Source organism: Pinus tabuliformis, chromosome 4_1 (genome assembly GCF_031772625.1).
Source record: "Pinus tabuliformis cultivar Carrire ecotype Pingquan chromosome 4_1, CPIR1, whole genome shotgun sequence".
Taxonomy (NCBI): domain Eukaryota; kingdom Viridiplantae; phylum Streptophyta; class Pinopsida; order Pinales; family Pinaceae; genus Pinus; species Pinus tabuliformis.
The window spans coordinates 300,200,561-300,223,054 of NC_142303.1; the positions used below are offsets into that span (position 1 = coordinate 300,200,561).

Below are 22,494 nucleotides of genomic sequence, written 5' to 3' on the forward strand. Positions count from 1 at the left end.
ATTATTATTTATTAAATATTTAAAAAAATATTTTAATATATTATAATACATTATTATTAATTAAATATTTTTCTTACATCTATTATATTTTGTTTTTCATTTTTTTATTAGTGTTTACTTTATGTTGGCTTAATTTCTTCGTTAATTCTTCAAATTATATTATTATTATTAGATAAAATTTAGATTTATTATTTATCCTTTAGGGTTTTTTTTAATCTTAATTCTTTATATTTTACAATTAGGTTTTAGGGCTGACACTCTCTACTGACACTGTCTACTCATCTCATTTATTTATATGGTTCTCTCGAGTCTCTTTCCCTCAAGCTTTTATGTCTTGAAGATAGATAATCCTAGGGATCCAAAATGTCTATAATCGAACATGAATTGTGGTAAATCTAAGCTTCCAATCTATATATATATATATATATATATATATATATATATATATGAGACTGTGTATGTGCCTATAGCTTTTGTTATGACAAATTTATGTAGCCTATACAAAAATAATGTCAAAAATAGAGTTATTGAGAAATATTTAGAAAAATGGAGGTTTTAGCATATTTGTAGCCCGAATCACTAGGTTTGTCACTCCAAACCTAAATTTGAGGCAACCAAATCAGCAAACATGCATATTAGAATTATCACTCCCTCCTATAAAAAATTGAAATGAAAAGAATGTGCACACAATCTTAAAAGTTTGTATGTGCTTTTGTGAGTAAATCGTTTTCCCAATGTATAACCCTCATCTCCACTTGGGGATATCAATGACATTAGAGGATATGAGCATTAAGTGTGGGTAATAGGGTCCTTAGTATGGTAATGGAAGGAAACATGAGCCTTAGGGCATAAATGTTGCTTCTAAGTATCAAGGTCCCTATACCGACAACTCGAATTAACATAATTGACATTTTAAGGGCATCCTTGTCACATGCATCATTAAAATATTTTGAGCACTACTTATAGGTCTTGAGACACTTGATATGTTCATGAGAGGAAACATAGTGATTGAACCCTAAGTAATCTGTTTAGAATATATCCTTTCTTTTATCTAAAAATATGGGTGCACTTAAAAATTTTCCGATAATAAATATGTGATTCTTTGGCTCCTAGACATTTATGAAAGAGAAAACCTAAGCCTTACATCATAAAAGAAATTTTTAAGAATCAATATTCAAAAATAACACATTAATTCACTACCATAGTTTATTAAATATATCCTTATCATTAAAATAAAATATTATTATATTATATTTTAAAATTAAAATAAATATGTTTTAATTTAATTAATATTATTTATAATATTAATTAAATTAAATATCATATCAATACACTATTAAAATTCATTGTAAAATTTATACAGTAAAAAAAAAAAAAAAACCCACATCCCATGAATTTATGAGAAATTACAAAACACACGTAAAACTAAAAATAAAAAAACTTCACACCTCACCCTACTTTCCATTACATTTTTTGTTATAATAATACTTTCCATTACTTTCTTGTTATAATAAGAAATAAAAATAATTTGGACGGTCCATCTAGACTTCATAACTCACCACACTTTCCATTTTCCATTCTTTTCATGTTGTAATAATTATATAAAATGAGTTGGATGGTCGTTTATGGTAGATTAATTCAAAATATGACATTAATATATGTACATGAGTTTTTATCAAATTTTTATTTGATTTTAAATTTAATTTATAAATGAAATAGTTTTTTTCACATAAATTTATCAAAATAATGCAATTTCAAGATTTTTTGTTGTTGTTTATAATATATTTTTAAATGCATAAATGGATTCAGCACTCTTGAAAACCTATGGAGCACTGGAATTATTCAGATTAAACATTTTAAACTCAAATTTTTAAAAATTTCTATCAGATTTTGATTAAAACTATCCTAAAAAATAATTGTGAAAAAACCATTTCATCTATAAATTAAACTACGCCAATTCTAAATCCATCAAACACCCAAATTATATTATAACACTAACTCATATATCTATATTAAGTCCATCAAACAACCAAATTATATTATAACACTAACTCATATATCTATATAACTAACACTACGCCAAGTTATATTACAACACTAACTCGTATATCTATATAACTAACACTACGCCGATTCCAAGTCCATCAAGCAACCAAGTTTTATTATAACACTAACTCTTAACTCATAACTCATGTATCTATATAACTATCTCAGACAGGTCACACCCACACTTTTCACAATGATTAAAACATTCATGCCTTATTATTTTTATGACAGGTTTGACTAATGCTTTACCCTACCCCACCGCACCCCAATTTAAAGATACCTTATTATTATTATAACAGGTTTGACAACTGCTTTACTAAATATCATCATTTGACTTAGAATCAACACGAAATTAAAACCACAATTTAGTTTAGAATCAACACGAAATTTAGTTTAGATCACAAATTTAGTTTAGAATCAACACGAAATTAAAACCAAAATTTAAAGGTTACTCGACAATGCATGGCGGTAATCTACTGATGTTACTTTTGACCTAATTGACGGTGGGTGGGTATGGCCAAAGAATCAAGTTTAAAAGGGGGCGTGGAGGCAGGCAAATCATCTCTCACCCAAATCGGTGAAGAGGAACCTCGGCTCATTCATCTCGCCTGTTCGTGTTCGATTCTCAATCCCTCCTCTTCTCTCCGATTTTTCTCCCAGAGATTCACTGCTTTGGTCCTGTTTTCATCATGGCAAAGCGGCTTCTATCTGTGCACAGATTGTCTTCTCTGCTGTCCGACATAAAAAAATTTCATGCTCGGTATGCACTTCCAGATTCTCCCGGGAAAAACAAAAATGAAACCTATATTGCATTCTTTTTTCCATAAAGCTTCTGTCGCATTCTTTTTTCCATAAGGCTTCTGTTTGGTGAGATTAGGGCCGTAGCTTTAGGGATTTCTAAAGTGCATAACCACAAAGAAAGGAGGTTTAGCTGTTGTATGCTGTTTTGATTTTGCAGTCAATATACGGCAGCGGCGGCCGAAGCGATGAGATCACGCGGAGTAGCGGCACGGGAGTTTCCAGAGGGGAGTAACGCAGGCGGAGGCGGAGGGAATACAAAGAGAACAGCGTTCTGGATGAGGGATCCGGCCACTGGGGACTGGATTCCGGAAGATCACTTCGGCGAGACGGACATTGCAGAGCAGAGGCAGAAGCTCCTCTCCTCCAGAAAGTAGATAAATAGACATTATAAGAATAGCTTAGTATTAGCATCAGGCATAGCGCTGCCGTAAGGAGACTGGCTGTAAGATGGGGCAAGGGACATCTGAGATTTCTCACACTTGCTCGCAGCGCCTGCGGCTGTAAACATTTTCTAGATTAATAAATATATTTCTGTGATCACTACCTTCAATTTCTCATCAGTGTTGGTATGATTTCGCCTCTACTTTCACCGATACTCTGAGTGATTCATTATTTATTCATTTGACCCCGTATTGGGAGCAGAGCATGAAGGTTGAGATTAACAGACGAAATGGTTTTCTTGGTTAATTGCAGATGAGAAAAACCTGAAAATAAAATATAAGATGAAGAATATTGATGTTTAGTATCTACAGGTTTATTTTGTTTTAATGGATTTTAGCTTATGTATTTATTTTTATTTATTCTCTTAAATTCAAGTGTATTTATTTATTTTCTTAGATTCAAGTGTAGATGGAGCTTTGGTGGTTTAATTTGTAAAAAAATTAGCATAAGCCTTTTATTTTTATTTTTTTTAATTTATTTAAATTAAAATATTTTTTTATTTTTTATTTATTTTTTTTATATGTTTATGGATTAAAATAGTTATTTATTTATTTATTCATTTAGGTTGTTTTTATAGATTTATTTATGAATAGTTTTTTTAATGATTTTTTTTTTTGGAAAAAAATTAATGTTTATATTTTTGGTTTTTTTTTTTTAATTTTAAGTGAAGTTGAAGGTTTTTTTTTGTTAATTTACTATTTTTTTTTATTGTGTCTGATTATTTATAGTTTAATATTGGAAATTCAAGTTTTGTTATTTTATTATTTAAATTTAAATTTATTTATTTGTAAGGTGGTTGGTTGAGGTTTTATTATAGATAGGGCTTAGAGTATGCCCTAAAACTGTTTCTACTTGACTAAGAGCTTGTCTTGTTCGGACTTAAGGAAACAAGTTATTCTAGGTGGCTTGATTTTCTTTGAATAATAGTGATGAGTTAACATGCATTGGTGGATAGTAACCAGAGATGGTTTTGTCCATGATAGGTTTTCCCACCTTGAAAAAAAAGAGAGGTCTTATTAGGGTTGTTTAGTAACTTCCATTTTTATTAATTATTAATTTTTTGTTTTTAGTTTTATTTCCTTTTTATTTAACATTTTTTTTCTATTATTTCCATTTTCATAAATTATGGATTTATTATTATATTAAAAATATGTTTTAATAAATTTAATTATAAAAGATTATATATATTAATAAAAAATAAAACGCATAAATATATATATAAACAATATTAATTAATCATATTGTAATCATATTTAATAATATAATATCTTATTAGTTATTTTGTTTTTTATATTTATTTTTATTATTTGTAATTTAATTAAACTATATTTAAACTAAACTATAAACTATAAACTTTTTTATTATTAGATTCTAAAAAATTTATATAAAATCAATCGTTTTTTATTTCCACATTAAAAAGCCGTAGTCTAACTCGTCGGAGGAATTGCCCGAAAAGTTATGGAAATTCTGATAATATTTAGAAAATATCGGGCAAAGATTTTTGTAAATCCAAGTTATAATTGTTAAACTTCAAAATTTTAGGTGTTTTAGTGGTTTTTGATGGTGCTAAATCTATTTCCTCCATAAAAAATACGATTCAAACACTGCCTCTACAAGATTTTTTGAAATTCTTTTACCTGAATTCCAGCCACTTTTAACCGTCCAAAATATTCCTCCACCTCAATAGACCACTCCATTTAAAAAACATGCTAGAAAAATCTACGGGTGATATTTGGACTTTCGAGGGGATTTCGCTTTTCCTGTAAAAAGAACAGCTGTTTTTCACTTCTCCATATTTTTATTTTGGACTGTGGATTTTCTAATTTTTTTCCACACGGACGGACTTGTGGCTCTTATAATTTTCGAGTGTAGTACAAAATTGTAAATTCTCTTCCATTATAATAATAATGAAATAATGATTCAGAATCAGATGTTTTCTGAAAAATGGGAGCTATAATTATAAATAAAGGCAATAAAAATTTTCCCAAAAGATTTATTTATTATGCAGTCTTAAAAACCATTAAATATAAGATGAAAAAGCTGATAGGCTTGTTTCTAATTTTGGGAGTTGTCACAAGATTCATGTGAGGAAAGCTGAGGTGACGGGTCATCGAGTGGTGGAAAGAAGAGATGCTTTATGTAGAAAGTGGAGAGTGACTCGAGCGAAAGTGACATTGTTTTCATTTATGCTCCGGCGGTTTTAGCGGCATAGTTCAAGTTGGTGTCTTGCTCGGCGGTGTTAGTGTCCTAGTTTTATTAGAATTGTTTTTGTGATGGAATATGATAAACTTCCTTAGATACATAACATGCATTTCATATATCTAATAATTATTGATAATTAAATTAAAATTTTAGAAATCTTATTCCAAAATAAAGATTTTATCACTGTATATGTGTGATGATTAATTTTAATAATATATATAAATTTTTATATAAATATAATTAAGTATTCTCTTACAATAATAATAAATAATGATATATTTATTCATAATTTTTTTTTTCTAATTTCTGTAGTCTTATTTAGTGTTGTAGTCTTATTTAGTGTTGCATGAAGGTTATTTTTTATTGTTTTTCATCCTCCTTAATACTCGCCACTAACGCCTGCGGTTAGAGGGTAACAACATCCCTTTTACTCTGTAATGGTTAGCAGGTGACAACATCCCTTTTACTATGTAACCCATACATGCTCATCAGCGAAAATAGAAAGACAACACTATAGTTAGTGAAAGAATAAAACATTTAAGATTGGCCTCCTCACTGAATAAGAATACCAAAAAAAATACCAAACTTTACATTCCATAATATTGTAGATTAATAAGATAGGGGAATTCCCATCAAAATTTACAGTAACCCATCAAGCCAATCGATGAAGAGGAAGAGTAGTCTTAAGAACTCTATAACCCTGAAGAAGAAGAGTGTCCCTAGAACTCGATAGCATGTCATCCACTCCAAAACCCAAGAAGTATCATGTGCCCTAAAATTTCATTCCTAAAAAAACCACCAATTAATGCAAAGGAAGTTAGTGAACCAACATAATTAATGAAAAGTAAGTTAGTGATGCTAGGAGGTAAGATAGTTAATAAAAGCTAGGAGTTTCTTACTAATTCAAGGGAATCCATGGTTTTTTTTGTGTAAATATGCTGATGTGTAGATTGAGTAGGGGAGACCATGATAGATTTTGAAGACATATAGAACCATTATAGAGCTGGGGCTGGGGCTTTTAGTGTAAATATGTTCATATATAGCTTGAGTAAGGGATACAATGTTAGATTTTGAAGTCATATAGAGCCACTAGAGAGCTAGCGCTAGAACAATGTAGATTCAAGTCATAATTTTGAAATTTGTTAATGAAATTAAAAAAATATTCAAGTTGTAATTTTGCAATTTGTTGATGAAATAAAAAAATATTCTTCTTTTGAGATAATCTAAGTATCTTAAAAAAGGATTTACCATTATTCCTCAAGTGAGCCTTGAGAAGGTTATTGGTGAATATACTTTTGCATGCGTTTTGATATTTACATTTTTATTTCATTGCTTTGTTATTTTTAATAATGATGTAGTTATAATAAGTATGTATTTGAAATTTTATCATGATTGGTTAAATATTTGGTTTTTTTTAGTAATCATTAAAATAATAGATAATACTAACCATAATAATAAAAAAAGTATAACAATTGAATACAGAAATGTACATCTATCTTAAATGTTTTTTGAAAAATATTTTTTTTTTTCATTTTTTAATTCACAATGGGAAACTTTTTGTATCAATAGAAAAAAGTTTGTAGCTAAGTTAAACCACAACAAAACTACATTGTTTTTGAGAGCATAACATAAAATATTGTTAAGAGTGGTTCCCAACATTTGGCATCAGTGTAGAACCTATAAAATCTAACTAACATCAATCAAACTTTAAAATACATAATTTAACTAAAAGATGTTGCAACTAACATCCTCTTCCATTCCTTGCAAAGAGTGTTATGGTTCTAGGCCGCTATTTTCATAGCTTCAAAGGGTTGTTGAACAATCACCTTCTTTCCTAATTTCCCCTTTGCACTCTAGTTTCCAAATTAATGTTATTAGAGACAATCATGATTCCATTCTATCTTTGCTACCTAATATTTAAAAAGGCACATGGCTATTCTAATTGTGTTACTTGTAATTCAAATGAGCTAGGAATCCCATAAAAGATGCATTTTGTGAGGTGATTTGATGTTCATGTTCCTATATTTTCATTTTGAATGTGCCAAGAGTATTCCTGTTGTCCTTAATCAAATCATCTTGCACCTGTAAAACTCTCTTGACCTCTTGATATTCCATGATTATCTTAGAGAGAGTGCATATAAAAAAGAGAAGTAGGACTAGGCATGCAGAAAGGGTGGGCCACATTATACAAAAAAATTCCTCTACAAATTCAAGATTCACAATGTAGAGAGGTCTTGAGCTAAATATCTCACCCAAGCCCAAAGAGAAACCTTCCAAAAAATAGAAGAGAGAAATCTCCATAAACCAAATAAATTTGAAACCAAAACAAGCCAGAAGTTGAGCAAGAAAACCTAACCAAATATCATGATCTAATTAAAAAGAAAGATAAAATGTAGAGTTCCAACATAAAATCAAAACCTGACCTTAGTGAGAGAGAGAGAGAATGAGCACTAGAGAGCTACCCACTTCCCTTATAAAAATCCCATTTGAAATTCATTGTTCCACTTACATTGGCCCCTTGACATTCAATTACACACAAGTTCTACTACTTAAGCATTAGATTTAACATCACTATATGCTTATAGCCCACACAACGTTTAGATAACTGACATATGCAAAACTAGCACTCCTCAACATTAGCATGTCATTATCTTGATGGAAATAATAAGAAAATATAGTAATCACAAGAACAAACATAAGATTATACTTATCTTATAAAAGTTATGGAATCTGAGAGTCGGACTCTAACTCTCCACCCAACCATAGAAAAGCTATAGTTAAGTCTTTCTTAAAGTTTTCGCCCCGAGCCAGATTCGAGTGCTTGAGGTGGAATGCTTTTATGGGATTTTTAACCATTGGAAAAACTAAAACAGGACGTCACTAGGCCACACTACCTTCATCCACTAGCTAGCCACATGATCATTCCAACATTTCAGGCGTAATCACTTCATGTCAGGATACAACAAAGCAAATAACTTTAACTTACTTTTCAGGAGGAAAGCCTACAATAAGGAAGGTTCATCAATGATAATTTTTTGATGGGTAAAGAAATCACTCTCCAAGTGGTTCATTGGTGAGTGAAGCACCAAAGCATTAGCCCCAAGGCACCTCTTGGTGGTTATTTTAGCCCTCAAAAACACCTGAGTGAATCCTTCCAATCCAATATGTTCATCAAGCCACCAACTTCCAGTGGTTTCTTCAGACTGAAAGGAAAGCCATTGCTCTCTTTTTGTGATTATTTTGACCTAGCAAGCCTCATGTTGGAGGATTCCTTGGCTAGTTCTCCGATATAGAGTTCAAAACTCAGTGATAGGGATCACTTTTCCTTTCCTTTCGCTTTTTTTTTTGTGCTCTCTCATTGCTTATGCACATCCCTGTGTCCCCCCAAAATCTCCTTGGCTGATTTTTCCTTTCCCATTCAATGGCCAACCGCATACCTCTTCTCAAAGCTCCACGCAACCCCCCTCCTTGGCCAACGAAACCCATAATGCTCTATTAAATTTTGTCCTTATTTTCTTGTTCTTCAAGACTAAGGACACCCGGTCCTATCCTTTTCTGGTTGGTTGAACTTATTGCAAAGTTAGCCCATTAAATACCACTTCGTCCAACCCATGCCTACCATTTAAAACATCCATTTCCTCAAGCAATGGAATTTGTGTCCATTTCTTAGCCAATTAACATAATTACAATTATTTACAATGAGAAAAATATTTATCAAGGGGATATCAAAATTAATATCCAATGAATCTCTAATTATAATAATGGAAAGATCATTAAGTTATATTTAGTGTTATACCTTGAAAGAGAATAGAACTCTTCCTAATTGTGCAAACTTCTAGAGTCTAAGCATATCACAATTCCCTAAAATCTTCAAGAATCCCTCCACAAGTGCCACATTTATGTTTAATAAATTTGCAGTTAAGATAATTCTGTAGCGATTTCAACTCAAACATATTTAAAATATTTTTATTATAAATGAAATACGAACTAATGCATACCTACCTTATTATTAGTTATTGAATACTATAATTTCTTTTTTATTTTTTATCGTCATCAAAAGTTTGGGCAAGATAAGCTAGGTTGATGTTGGTTATAATTGGTTATAGCTCTAGGTTTACTTACCTATGTAACTATCAATCAAACTAAAAAATCTTAATTAAGAATAACCATGATGATCCCATGAATTACATAAATATATTGGATTAGAGATTCCACAATTTATTAATTAAAAGGTTTCCACTAAATTGGATATGCATGCACAAATTTATTTTGTATTATATTAAACACAGACATAAATACATCAAGTATTGGTCTAAGATAGAAATACTATCTTAACCACACAATCAACTAGTTGAGCAAATATCTCAACCAAACACTAAACTAAAAGCTATTTTAGTTGGACTAAGTCTCTCAAATCCAACTAACTAACAATCAAACAACTCATGTAACAATTACATTTTATGATGAATATATCATTCAAAATGCAGAAGACAAGTAAGAGTTAAATCTCCAACACCCTCCTTTAATGAGGACTTTTATTTGATCTTCTTGTTTGGAAAATTATTCATTAGCATCTCTAATTATTTTTTAAATCATGTAGAGTGAATCCCATCAAGTTGTATCATAGCCTTTGTAAAGGTGTAATTTACATGTTGAATTCTCAAGTTCCACCCTTGAACTTAGGAATCATTGATATGGATTTATGAAGAAACGAAATTAAATACAAATTTTAACAAAACATAGAGATGTAACGAAAGAGAAAAACTTCAATTAATTAATAACAAGTACTAAAAATTGTTTACATGCAAAGTGGAACAAGCTAGCTCGAGTGATGGTAGCATATCTCTGAGAAGAGATGTGATGGATACATACCTTTTGAACTATGTTACAATGAGACTCAAATGCCTTTTCATCATAAAGAAGAAGCGTGAAACCCTAACCCTAGGAGATGAAACACCAAAAGTTTTAGGCCCCAATGGGGCAAGTTGGACCGCCAACTTCCCAGGGTTGTAACTTCAACACACGATCTTCGTTTGGCTATCATAATACCTCATTTCAAAGATCTCCATGAGGAGGAAAAAAATGGGATGTGAGATAGATTTCAACACTTTTTTCGTCTCTCTGTTTTCCTAAAAAAACGTCTTTTAAGACCTCAAAATGACTCTGAAAGTTTAGGACTTGAAAAACTACCAAAAATGGAAAGGTGTGCTAGAATTAAGGAAACCGAAAGGAAATAGTGTTAGGGGTTCAAGTGGAATACGTGTTTTGCCACCAGTATCCACCTGGATCATTCCTCCCCTCTAGGAAGTAATGGTCACCATTACGTTGAGTGCCTCCATGAGATGAGGAAACTTCTGCTAAACTTGGTCCCTGGTGAGCCACCTGCCTTGGTGCAGAATCTGGTCTACTTTGACAACCTAATACAGTTGGACCATCTATTGGTGAGGGTGCTTAATCTATGTGTCCATGATCTGGTCATTCGTGGCCTGTTCAATGCAATCTGGGTTGAGATTTGTTGGTGTCAACTACTCAACAATGTCTGATGTGTCCAACATGATTGGAAAGTATGGTTGAAGGCAGTCCAAATTGAAAACTAGGTGTAGGCCAAGGAATGGGGGAATGTTGAGCTCAAAAGTATTATCACCCATAGCCTTGGTGATGGTGTAAGGCCCATATCAGAGTGGTCGAAGCTTCTGATGGGCTCCAGTAAGGCGTTCCTTCTACAAATGTGACCAAACTTTGTCACCCACTTGAAACTTATGTGTAAACCAATGCTGAACATGATGTTGTTTGTACTTGGCATTGGATTTATCTAGGATATCATGGACCTACTTGTGGATTTGCTAGATGCATTCAATAAATCTAGTTTCTTTATCAACTTTGGAATGAACATGTGAAGATTCTTCCTATGTAGTCACAAGAGGCATTACGACATCAATGGGACACAATGGTTGAAATCCCATGCCCACTTGAAATGGATTTTGGCCATTAAAGTTATGGAGAGCTCTATTATAGTTGTGTTGCACATAGGGAAGACTCTCGTCCCATGTTCGTGGATGCTTGAAGTTGTACATGTGAAGTATGTGCACTATCATCCTGTTGACAATCTCAGTCTCGTCATCATTCTACGGATGGAATGTAATCGACTTGGTGAGATTAGTGTCTAATAATGACTAGAGGCTTGACTATAATATGCTCAAGAACCTTCTATCTCGATCTGATATAATGTTTTATGGAATCCCAAAATGAACCCACACTTGTTCGAAGAAGAGTTTGACAGTGTCTTCTACTGTGATGCTCTTCTTGTAGGCCATCAATATAGCCATCTTCAAAAATCTATTGATGACCACAAATACATAGTCATTACCATTCTTGGTAGAAGGGAGGCTAGGCATATAGTCCATGCAGATGGATTCCCAAGGTCGGCTAGGAGTAGGCAGAGAAGTGTATAAGAGTTGCTTCTTAATGGTTGGCTTGGCGATGACACAAGCAGTGAAAGATTTGATTTATTTTCCAACATCCTATTAGAGTTTTTGCCAATAAAAATATTTCTGCAGTATTGACACTGTCTTCTTGACACCAAAGTGTTCTCCGGCCCTATTGTGATGTGCCTGCCAAATCAGCTTGGCATGCTTACTTGAAGGAACACAAGGGTGTCCCAGATAGCACAACAATCCATCCTAAAGGTGGAAGTTTGGAGTTGTCTTTCCATCCATCAACATCTTGTAGATGGACGTGACCTTCGATTCATTTTCATATAGATGTGACCATCCAGATGTCTCATACCCACTAGAGTCGAGAATTATACTTAATGCCACAATCGGGGGTCGACTAAGGCAGTCTGAGACATGATTGGCACTTCCTATTAGATAATTTTTTAGGTCTAAAATTGGTCTGAAAACAAAATTGTACAACCAAAATCAACTTTGTAAGAACCAATAGGATTCAAGATGATGATGTCAAGTATGGGGGATGATTCACCATTTTTTGGAGTAAAAAGGTAAAAAAATTAAAAAAATATAAAATCTGATTTTTTCACTCGTATTTTCAACTTATCTCCCTATGGTTTTACTCAAATTTCGAGCATGAACACTCTTTGGACACATAATTTAATTCCTCATCTAAGGAGTACCCATGTTGCATACTTTTTATGGACCCTGCTATATGAAAAATGAGAAATACATGAAAAACTATGATTGCAATCATGATTTTTCATGTCTTTCTCATTTTTCATGTAGCAAGGTCCATCAAAAGTATGCAACATGGGTACTCCTTGGATTAGGAATAAAATTTTGCATCTAATGAATGCTCCCAATGGAAATTTGAGTAAAACCTTAGGGAGATAAGTTGAAAATACGAGTTGAAAAATAGTTTTTTTTTATGGATTTGAGGCTTCTTTAATCTGTATTTTGTGTGGTGATATCTTCCAGGGTCATCGCATTCATGTTTTTTGTAATCGACGTTTTGAACCAACCTCTGTGGTTCATCATTAGGATCAAATGACTGAATAAGTCAAAGAGTGCTCTAGATCGTTCTAATGTACGAACTTCTCGCGATTTCTCCCTCCTGTATAGGTTGAAAATTATAGATTTGAGGCTTCTGCGATCTTTAATATAAGATTATTTTATTATTTCCACTATTATTTTATAATATTCCTTAGGAGACCCATTTTATACCTCAAAATTCCTCTACCTCCTTCTTGTACTTTATGTTTGCATGGAATTGTTGCAGGTATGTGGACCATTTCTAATGGCAATCATTCTGCAACTTCCCCTATGTATACATAAATTGAAGAGGTCAGTGATCTGTGTGGATGATTGTCTCCTTCCCTAGAATATAATGCTTCCATTGTCGACATGCCTACACAATAAAGTACATATCCTTATCATAGGTGGGGTACCTACGAATAGTATCAGAGAGTGTCTCACTATGATAGGCCACTAGGTGCCCTTGTTGAGTGAGGAATACACCAATAACATGATCTGAGGCATATATCTCAATCTCAAATGGTTGTTGTAGGTCTGGAAAGGTGACGACTGGTGTAGAGAAAAGGCGGTGTTTTAGTTCACTAATTACCTTCTGCTTGCCTTTGACCAAACAAAACTTCACCTTTTCTCCGCCCTTGGTAACTTGACTCAAGGGCCAAGTAATATGAGAGAACCTCAATATGAATCTCTCATAGAAATAGCTAGGCCCAAGAAGCTGCGAAGCTCTGTCATGGTTGTCGGGGTTGGCCAATCCCAAACGACTTGGATATTAGTTGAATCCACATGCACGCCTTGCTTGTTGATGCCCAAATATTGGACCTGGTCCATGCCAAAGGAGCACTTCTCCAGGTTGGCACATAGCTTGTGTTTTCGCAGGGTTTGAAGGACTTGTCGAATATGTTGCAAGTCCTCTGGCCAACTCTTGTTGAAGATGAGGATTTCATCCAAATATAAAACCACAAATGAGTTGGTGAATGGTTGCAATATGTCATCCATCAACCTCATAAAAGTTACAGGGGCATTTGGCAACCCTAAGAGCATGACCAACTAATCAAAAGGGCCCTCCTTGGATTTGAAGGTGGTCTTCCATACATCTGTGGGATCTATTGGAACTTGATGATACCTGTACTTCCAATCAATCTTACTGAAGTACTTTCCCCACTTGAGTTGGTCAAGAAGGTCATCAATTTGTGGGATAAGGTACTTATTCATGACAATGATTTTATTCAATGCTCAATAATCAATGCAGAGTCTCTAGGTCCCATACTTCTTCTATACGAGTACAATTGGGCTCCCACAAGGTGAGGAGCTTGGTTGGATGTGTCCCTTTTGTAGCAGCTCCTGGATCTGCCGCTTGATTTCCTCATTTTCTAGAAGAGAGTGATGGTATATTGGCCCATTGGGTAGAGGAGCTCCAGGAGACAGAACGATCGGGTGCTTGACCTAACAATGAAAGGGTACTCCTATGGGTGAGGAGAATATGTCCCTCTATTCTTCCACGGCCTTATCAAATTGCTTCTACTACATGGCGGAACCCTTTTAAGGGGCCATGGATGTGGTGATAATCTTCCCCTTACTTTGAGAATGAATAAGAAAGAAAACAAATTTCTCGGTATAAGAGATGATCTTACTGCATTGCTTAGCATAGATCAAAGCAATATTGGTAGGTAGGGATACCTCCTGTATCATGTATAGTTTCTTGCCCAAAGTAATAATAACAATGCAAGGCCTGGACTCATACAGAGAATGATGCTTCCATAAATATGGCTAGTCTAATAAAACATCACAAACTTTAAGAGGAGAAAAATCACATAGTACCTCATCTGTGAAGGGATGTTGTAGGGAAGGAAAAAAATTTGGCTGACATGGAGATCTCATCCTTGGTGGAGCCCCCTGATGGTATATGGTTATGTGTGCAGTGTGGTTGACAGGCCCAACCACTTAATGAACTCTGATAAGATGAGGTTACTTTGGCTCCCACTATCTACAATGAATTGCAGTGGAGAACCCTTCGCCCACATCTCTGAGTGGAAGAGGTTCTCCCTCTCCTCTGGATCTTTAGGTTCAGTATTGTATTCTGGACCTTGGTGGTGGCAATGGCAGCGCTGAGTTCTGCATCAATAATCTCCTTCCCCTTGTCTTTCCCCTTGTCAGGATTTGACTCAAAATAATAACATGCATCAGACTCTAAATATTTTAGCTCAACCACCAATTAGTGGTTGGCCCAACACTCATTTGTGTTGTGGGTGGGGATATTTTGGAACTCACACCACTTTCCTGTGTCCTTCTTCATCTTCATGGTGCCATTATTTTCTTGTGACTTCGATGGGTTGTCCTGGGTCATTCCACATTGGCTCTATCCTTTGTTCTACAATTTTGGGGTGATCTTGCCTTGCTACGGATTCGTAGTTCCAAAGTCTCGTTTCTTTTGTTTAAATTTTTGTTCAATCTTGGTAGCATATAGGTATGTTGCACCAAGTGAGGATATGTCCAGGAACTCCATTTCTTCTTGAATGTATTTTTACAGAAAATTGCGGTACTTGAGAACCAAATGTCACTCAAAGTCTTTGATACCAAGCTTTGTACATAAAGTATGAAAAATATTTGTGATATCATGCACATCTTGGTCACTTTGTTGTAGTAGTGTGCTCCATTGTATGTACTTGTCTTCATATCTCCCAACAGGGTAATACTACTCCTTGACAGTGTCTCAGAAACAGTTCCAAGAGGGTGCGACTATAAACAGAGATGGTTCCACAACCCTTTTCTCACATTAAGTTTCCCACCAACCCTTGACATGGGAGGAGCCCTGAAGTAGTGAAAAAGTAATATTTTCCCTATTATAGAAACTATGGACTGAAAAATAACCTTTGAGTAGACTTAACTATTTATCTACAACATCTGCATCTATCTGACCTTCGAATATAGGGATATCTAAGTTAACTTGTACCTTGAAGGCGGCGACATCTTTGAAGAGACTGTTGGATAAAGATGCATCTCATGTTGGCATCTACCAAGTGATCTAGGCAAAGTTTTCCATCATCTCGTTCCTTTGCTGCTCAAGGGCTTCTTCGAGCAACAATTTGATAGAATCTCCTGCTCCCTTGTCTTTCTCTTCTTCCAACATGGGAGGCCACCAATGTTGGTTAGGACGATCTTACAAGGGCTCAACTAGTTCAAGTCTCAATTCCTTATACCTCGACATCGTTGGTGACATGCATAGAAAAACAATAAAAGAGCAGTCTACTATGATACCACTAATCCATATTTATGAAAGAATGAAATGAAATACAAATTTAAACATAACACAAAGGTAAAACGAAATAGCAAAACTTTCATTAATTAATAACAAGTATTGAAAATTGTTTACATGCAGGAAAGAACAAACTAGCTCAAGCATGGAGCCTGATTATCTTCTTGACTCAGAAGTTTTGTTTTAGCCATGTTTGCATCCTAGTTCCTAACAGGGTGGAAACACCACCCGTATGATTGTCATTGCCTCCCCTGGCGGGGGTTCCAGGGCATCGCCCCCGAATCGAAAAATAGATGAAAATTATCCTTGTAAAATATTGTAATTCTGTAGTCAATCTAGGTTGTTCACTAGGAAGATGATATGACAGTAGAAGTTACATAAATTTAGGGGTTTTTTCCCCTAGAAGGAAATCCTCAGTTTATATGAGGAAATTGTATTGCAGTTGTCAATGATGATTCTAAGTGAAAAAAAGAGAGGGATTATGTGAGAGTGAAAAGGAAATTACAACGAATTTGTTGTAGGTTGTATCTCTTCATTTTGCTGGATAATATAAAAGGAAGGATTGGTTGTTTCTTGGTGGAAGTAGCCCAAATTGGGTGAACCATATATATTTGTGTCTCTCTTATTTTATGTGTTTTCTATGTTTGTGTTTCTGCAATATTTTATGTGTTCCATTGCTCTGCAATATATAATTTTCTAACAAGGCGATGGTTATAGCTTATCTCTGAGAATAGATGTGATGGCTACATGCCTTCTGAACTATGTTACAATGAGTCTCAAAGGAATTTTTATCATAAAGAAGAAGTGTTAAACCATAACCTTAGGAGATGAAGTGCCAATGGTTTCGAGCCCCATTGGGGTATGTTGGACCGCCAACTTCCCAGGGTCATAACTTTGGCATATGATCTCTGTTTGGCTATCATAATACCTCATTTCGAGGATATCCACGAGGAAGAAAAAAAAGAATATGTGATACAAACTCTAGAACTTTTCTAGTCTCTCTCTTTTCCCAGAAAACATCTTTTAGGACCTCAAAACGACTCCGGAAGTTTAGGACCCGAAAAACTGCCAAAAATAGAAAGTTGTGCTAGATTTAAGGAAACTGAAGGAAACAATTTTGGGAGTCCAAGTGGAATAGGCGGGTGGCCACTAATATCCACTTGGATCAATCATGGATATCCCAAATTCAATTATTGAACAACATCCACAAGTTTTCACACAACCTCACTAGCAGACCATTCTCATGTCTTCAAAAACTAATGAGGGATTCTTGCCCATATTGACATTCTAAACTAACTAGACAACCATCCATGTTGATCTTTACTTCCAACTGATCTCTTGAAGATATAGTTGATTCAAACCACAGAAAATTCCATGTTTGCAGTTACTAAACTACTAATCATTTTATGGATGTGCTTCCATATACCATGATACATGGGTGCCAACCACTGTACTCGTTAGTTATCTAGGAAAGCAATATATATATATATATATATATATATATATATATATATATATATATATTGAATGTACCAAAATCAATCTTACAACGTGACCTCTTTCATTCGATTTTGAAAAATTCATCATCATTTTACAAAGATAAATATAACAAAATAATCTAACTATAAAACCATTGAAAACTCTCAATATTTATAAAATGAAAAACACCCTAAGAAAGCCTAGAGTAAACAACCATCCAATGTTGGGAATTTTATTTCAGCAAATGAAATTGTAAGGTGGACTTCGTACTACCGTTGCCTAAAAGATTATATTTTCCATAAATATAATTCTTCATTATCACAAATATGGTTGACTTGGATGCTTATGTGTTTCAAAGGTTAGAAAAGCATACAAAGTTGCCCAAGTTGCTAAACATTGGCGAAGAGAAACTCGCTAATGGCTCACTGTAAGAATTGTTGAAGGAATATAGGAAACAAACTCCGGTAAAATGCTAACCATTCTTCCATGATAATTTTACCAACGATTCCATATTTTCGTGTTCTGTCATCGAGATTTAAATCAACCATCTCGTGTTTTAGTAGTCGGGCATGAAGCCTTGCACATGTGCCCTATCGATGTTTTACCAGGGCCATGAGAACACCACCCTCGCTAGAAGTGACATTCATCAATGACATGATCATCTTTGATAATATTGATCAAATCTCTTGTATATCTCATGTGCACAACACAATAAAGATCATCATATCCTTGTTAGTGTGCAATTGCTCACAACTCTACTTCAAATCTTTTACAATTTTCAATCATTCGAAACTCTGGTGGATTTCAGATGTGCTAAGAATCTCAAAAGGAAAATGTCTAGATATAACATGGCACTTTACACCGCCATAGATAATGGCCACACCCTCACACACGTTTAAAATATCACCAAAAATCACTTATAAAATAATTTATTCTTAAACACCTACATCTATGCCAAGCTACTTTTAATCTCACATATTTCTCATGTACTTAGGGCCCTAGGGAGTTACACCCAGAGCTACTAGCTTTGATATTGATTTAGAAAAATATTACACACACAAATCTATTTTATGTTATATTAAACACACATATAAATACATCAGGTATTGGTCTAAGATAGAAATACTATCTTAACCACCCAATCAACTATTTGAGAAAAATATCTCAACCAAAGACTAAAATAGGAGCTATTTTAGTTGGACTAATCTCTCAAATCAAACAAACTAACAATCAAGTATCTCATGTAAAAATTACATTTTATGATAAGGGATATCATTCAAAATGCATAAGACAAGCATGAGTTAAATCTCCAACAATTTTATATTCAAGAAAACTTCACTACTTGAAATTATTTGTCTATGGAGCATAAAGGGCTAGATGTTTTTAGGTCTTAACATGTGTCTTTACATTAGAAGAAGACAATTAGATGGTTTTCAGTGTTACTCAAAAATTTCAACCTAGATATTATTTATAAGAAAGCTAATGTCCCTTGCCAAAGGTTGTTCCCCAAGAAAGTAAATGCAGGAAAGACACAATTTATGAAAGATCATATTCCAAAGAAAGCCAATGTCTCATGTAATCATCGACATAAGCTAATAAAACCATGTAGATTTTAATAACATTAACTTTAGTCCCATACATGAACCAAAAATCACTAACAGTAATTTAAATTTAAATTTTAAAGTTTCTTGTTAATTTATTTTCTTAAATTCAATTTTCTTTTTTCACCTATTTTATTTTGAAAGGAACAAAACTACGTTACCTTAGTTATGAAAGATATTTATAGTAATTTTTAGTTGTTACTATAAAATGCAAGTTAAGAACTATTAAGTTGTAAAGGGATATGCTTTGATGATATTTATAGTAATTTTTTTTGGTTACTGTAAAATGCAAGTTGATGACTAGTAAGTTATAAAGGAATATACTTTCAAATTCACCAAATGTTTTATTATAAGTAATTTTAAATCTTACTTGAAGGACGAAAATGTGGTTTCCACCTATATAGTACGCACATGAAAAGCAATTTCGTGTGCTAAGAGGCTACTTCACATGTTAGGTCTTTAGTTATAAGTAATTTTAAGTCTTACTTAAAGGACGAAAATGTGGTTTCCACCTATATAGTATCCACATGAAAAGCAATTTCACGCTGAGAGGCTACGTCACATGTTATGTCTTAAATTTTATACTAAGATTATTTTAATTTCATATATAAAACTATATATTATCTTGGTTTACAACTTAATTTTTTTTAAATGTTCTTTAAATTTAATTTTAAAAAATTTTTAGATAATTATTTTTTAGATTTTGGAAAATATATTTTAAAAATAAAATTAAAATAATTTTTTAATTTACCAAAAAAAATTAAACCAATTTTTTTTTTCATATTTATAGGATGTTTTTTAAGCAAAAGATGAAGTTTTAGTTTTACTCAAATTTGTTGATTTATTCTTGTACATTGAAGTAAAAATAGATTTGTGTTAAGTTACATCTTTAGGAGTTAAGATGAAGGGTTGAGCATGGAAACTACTTTGGGGGAAATAAACTTCATATGGAGTATTGAGGCTCAATCTAGCTTTGCACGATCTTTGTTGTTATAAGGGTCTTATTGTGGATAGGTCTTCTTTCATCCAATAAACAAGTTAGCTCTAGCCTATGCTCAGTCTAGCCGCAAAGAAAAAGAAGAAAACAGTTTTTTATTTATTATGAACTATGTAGTTTGACTTTTATTTATTTATTATTATTATTATTATTTAAGATTCGGATTAAGATTGTTTTATTTATTTATCAATTAAATAATACATATTAATTTCGGCGCTTTTAAAATGTTTGTTTAAGTATGATCATTTTAATATTTTTTTCAATGTTTATTATACCTGCAGTAGGCATGGTATAACGCTTGGAGTTTTTCCTTTGACTGGGTATTAGTTTGTCTTTAATCAAAAATTTGTATAAAGCATTTATTTATTTATTTGTAAGGGGATTGGTTGAGGTCTTATTATGGGTTGTTTAGTAACTTCCACTTCTATTAGTTACTAATTTTTTGTTTTTTTTTTGTTTTATTTCATTTTTATTTAATTTTTTATTTTTTTTCATGAATTATAATTTTTTCACAATTTTATCAATTTAAATAATTTATTATCATATTAAAAACATATTATTATTATTATATTAAAAACATATTTTAATAAATTTAATTATAAACAATTATATATATTAATAAAAATAAAACACATATTTAGATATATGTATATATACGTATTTTAATATAAACAATATTAATTAATCATATTTCTTAATTTTTGTAATAGCATTTAACAATATAATATTTAATTAATTGTTTTATTTTTTTATAATTTTTCTTTTTAAACTAAACAAATATTAGCTACTATATATAACGTTTGTTAAAATATGAATATTTATTTACAATATTTTTTTATTTTTTCATATAGTAAATATTCATAAATTCAATTCCAAATGATGTATAATAAAACGATAAACCCATCTTGATGGACAAATTCCATTTCAGAAAGAAGAAAAAGGAAAAAAAAAAAATTGGAATGTTGCAAATTCTATGCTCAGCAAAATTTGTTCGAAAGCTTTTACCCCTTTTAAATGGTCAAAATACTTTGAAAAAATGAACCAGGGAAAAGCTGACATAATGGGACCATATTTGAAAGCTCGAATAAAAACAAATAAATTTTTGAATTTTATGTAAAAATTTAAGTTCCCTTCCGTTATGATCAGAATTAAAATTTTATGTACAATGTCAATTTGAATGATTATAAATAATTTTTTTTAATGTAAAATGTCAATTTGAATGATCATAATAAAACATGAATGATGGGTTTCTTTGAAAGAATGTTTTGCTTTTAAGCTTATAATTAAAAAACAAGGGAAAGTCTACTATAACTCTTGATGTTTTTATTATTATTTATTGAAATACTAACTTTGATGAGATTTGAGAAGTTTTTTATTACACGGGATTTATGCCCCTTCAAAAATATATTTAAAAAAAAATAAGATAATAAAAAATTCTAGTCCCCAAAATTCCACAAATATCAGAATTAAAAAACCCATAATACCAAATGTAGCGTGAATCATGGGCTCAAAGTCAAGTAATTTCTTTACTGGTTAACAGACGCAGTGTGAAGTGAATACTGTTGGTGAGCTGTAAAGTGATCCATGTGAGTAAGCTGAAATGACGTATGCTCAGCACGCGGCTCTGTCATGTCACGTAGCTTCAAAGTGGGATGAAAATGAGAGAATGGATTGAAAGCGATGTTTTCTCTTTTACGCTTACCTTGAAACAGTTCTTTGGTCTTCTATCATGTCTTTTCACCATGTGCCAAAAGTAAAGTGTTTTAAAAATGATTCCATTATTACAAAATTTTTGATCTTATGAAACGTTGTTGGATCTTAGGAAAAGTTGTTGTTTATAGTGTGATTTTTTTGGAGTTTTTAGTGTTGGAATTTGGTAAAAAATTTGATGTGAAATCTTGATTTGTGTTATTTAAACTAGTTTTTTGATTGTATATATGGATTCAGCACGATGAAAAACCCCAGGGCATTTCTATTGTGCATGGTTTATCCATCAATCTTGTGATTTCAATGAATTCCTATCAGATTTCGGAAAAATTAGACGGGAAAAATCCACCCGAAAAACTTCCAAAAAATCACACTAAAAACAACTCCCTATAAATGTGTTTCCATTCACGAACATTTTATCAAATCTTCAACCAGTTGCAATAATCTCTTCTCTTTTGACTAGGTAGCAACATAAGATCT

At 32.6% G+C, this 22,494-nt stretch overlaps 1 protein-coding gene across 1 annotated transcript; it reads left to right on the forward strand.

Moving 5' to 3' along the window:
• The first annotated feature begins 2,593 nt into the window (after positions 1-2,593).
• On the forward strand, positions 2,594-3,387 carry LOC149175474 (uncharacterized). The gene is made up of 2 exons (XM_089419684.1): positions 2,594-2,806; positions 3,005-3,387. Exons 1-2 carry the CDS (start codon positions 2,736-2,738, stop codon positions 3,219-3,221), a joined length of 288 nt encoding a protein of 95 aa, XP_089275810.1. The 5' UTR covers positions 2,594-2,735; the 3' UTR covers positions 3,222-3,387.
• The last annotated feature ends 19,107 nt before the right edge of the window (positions 3,388-22,494 follow it).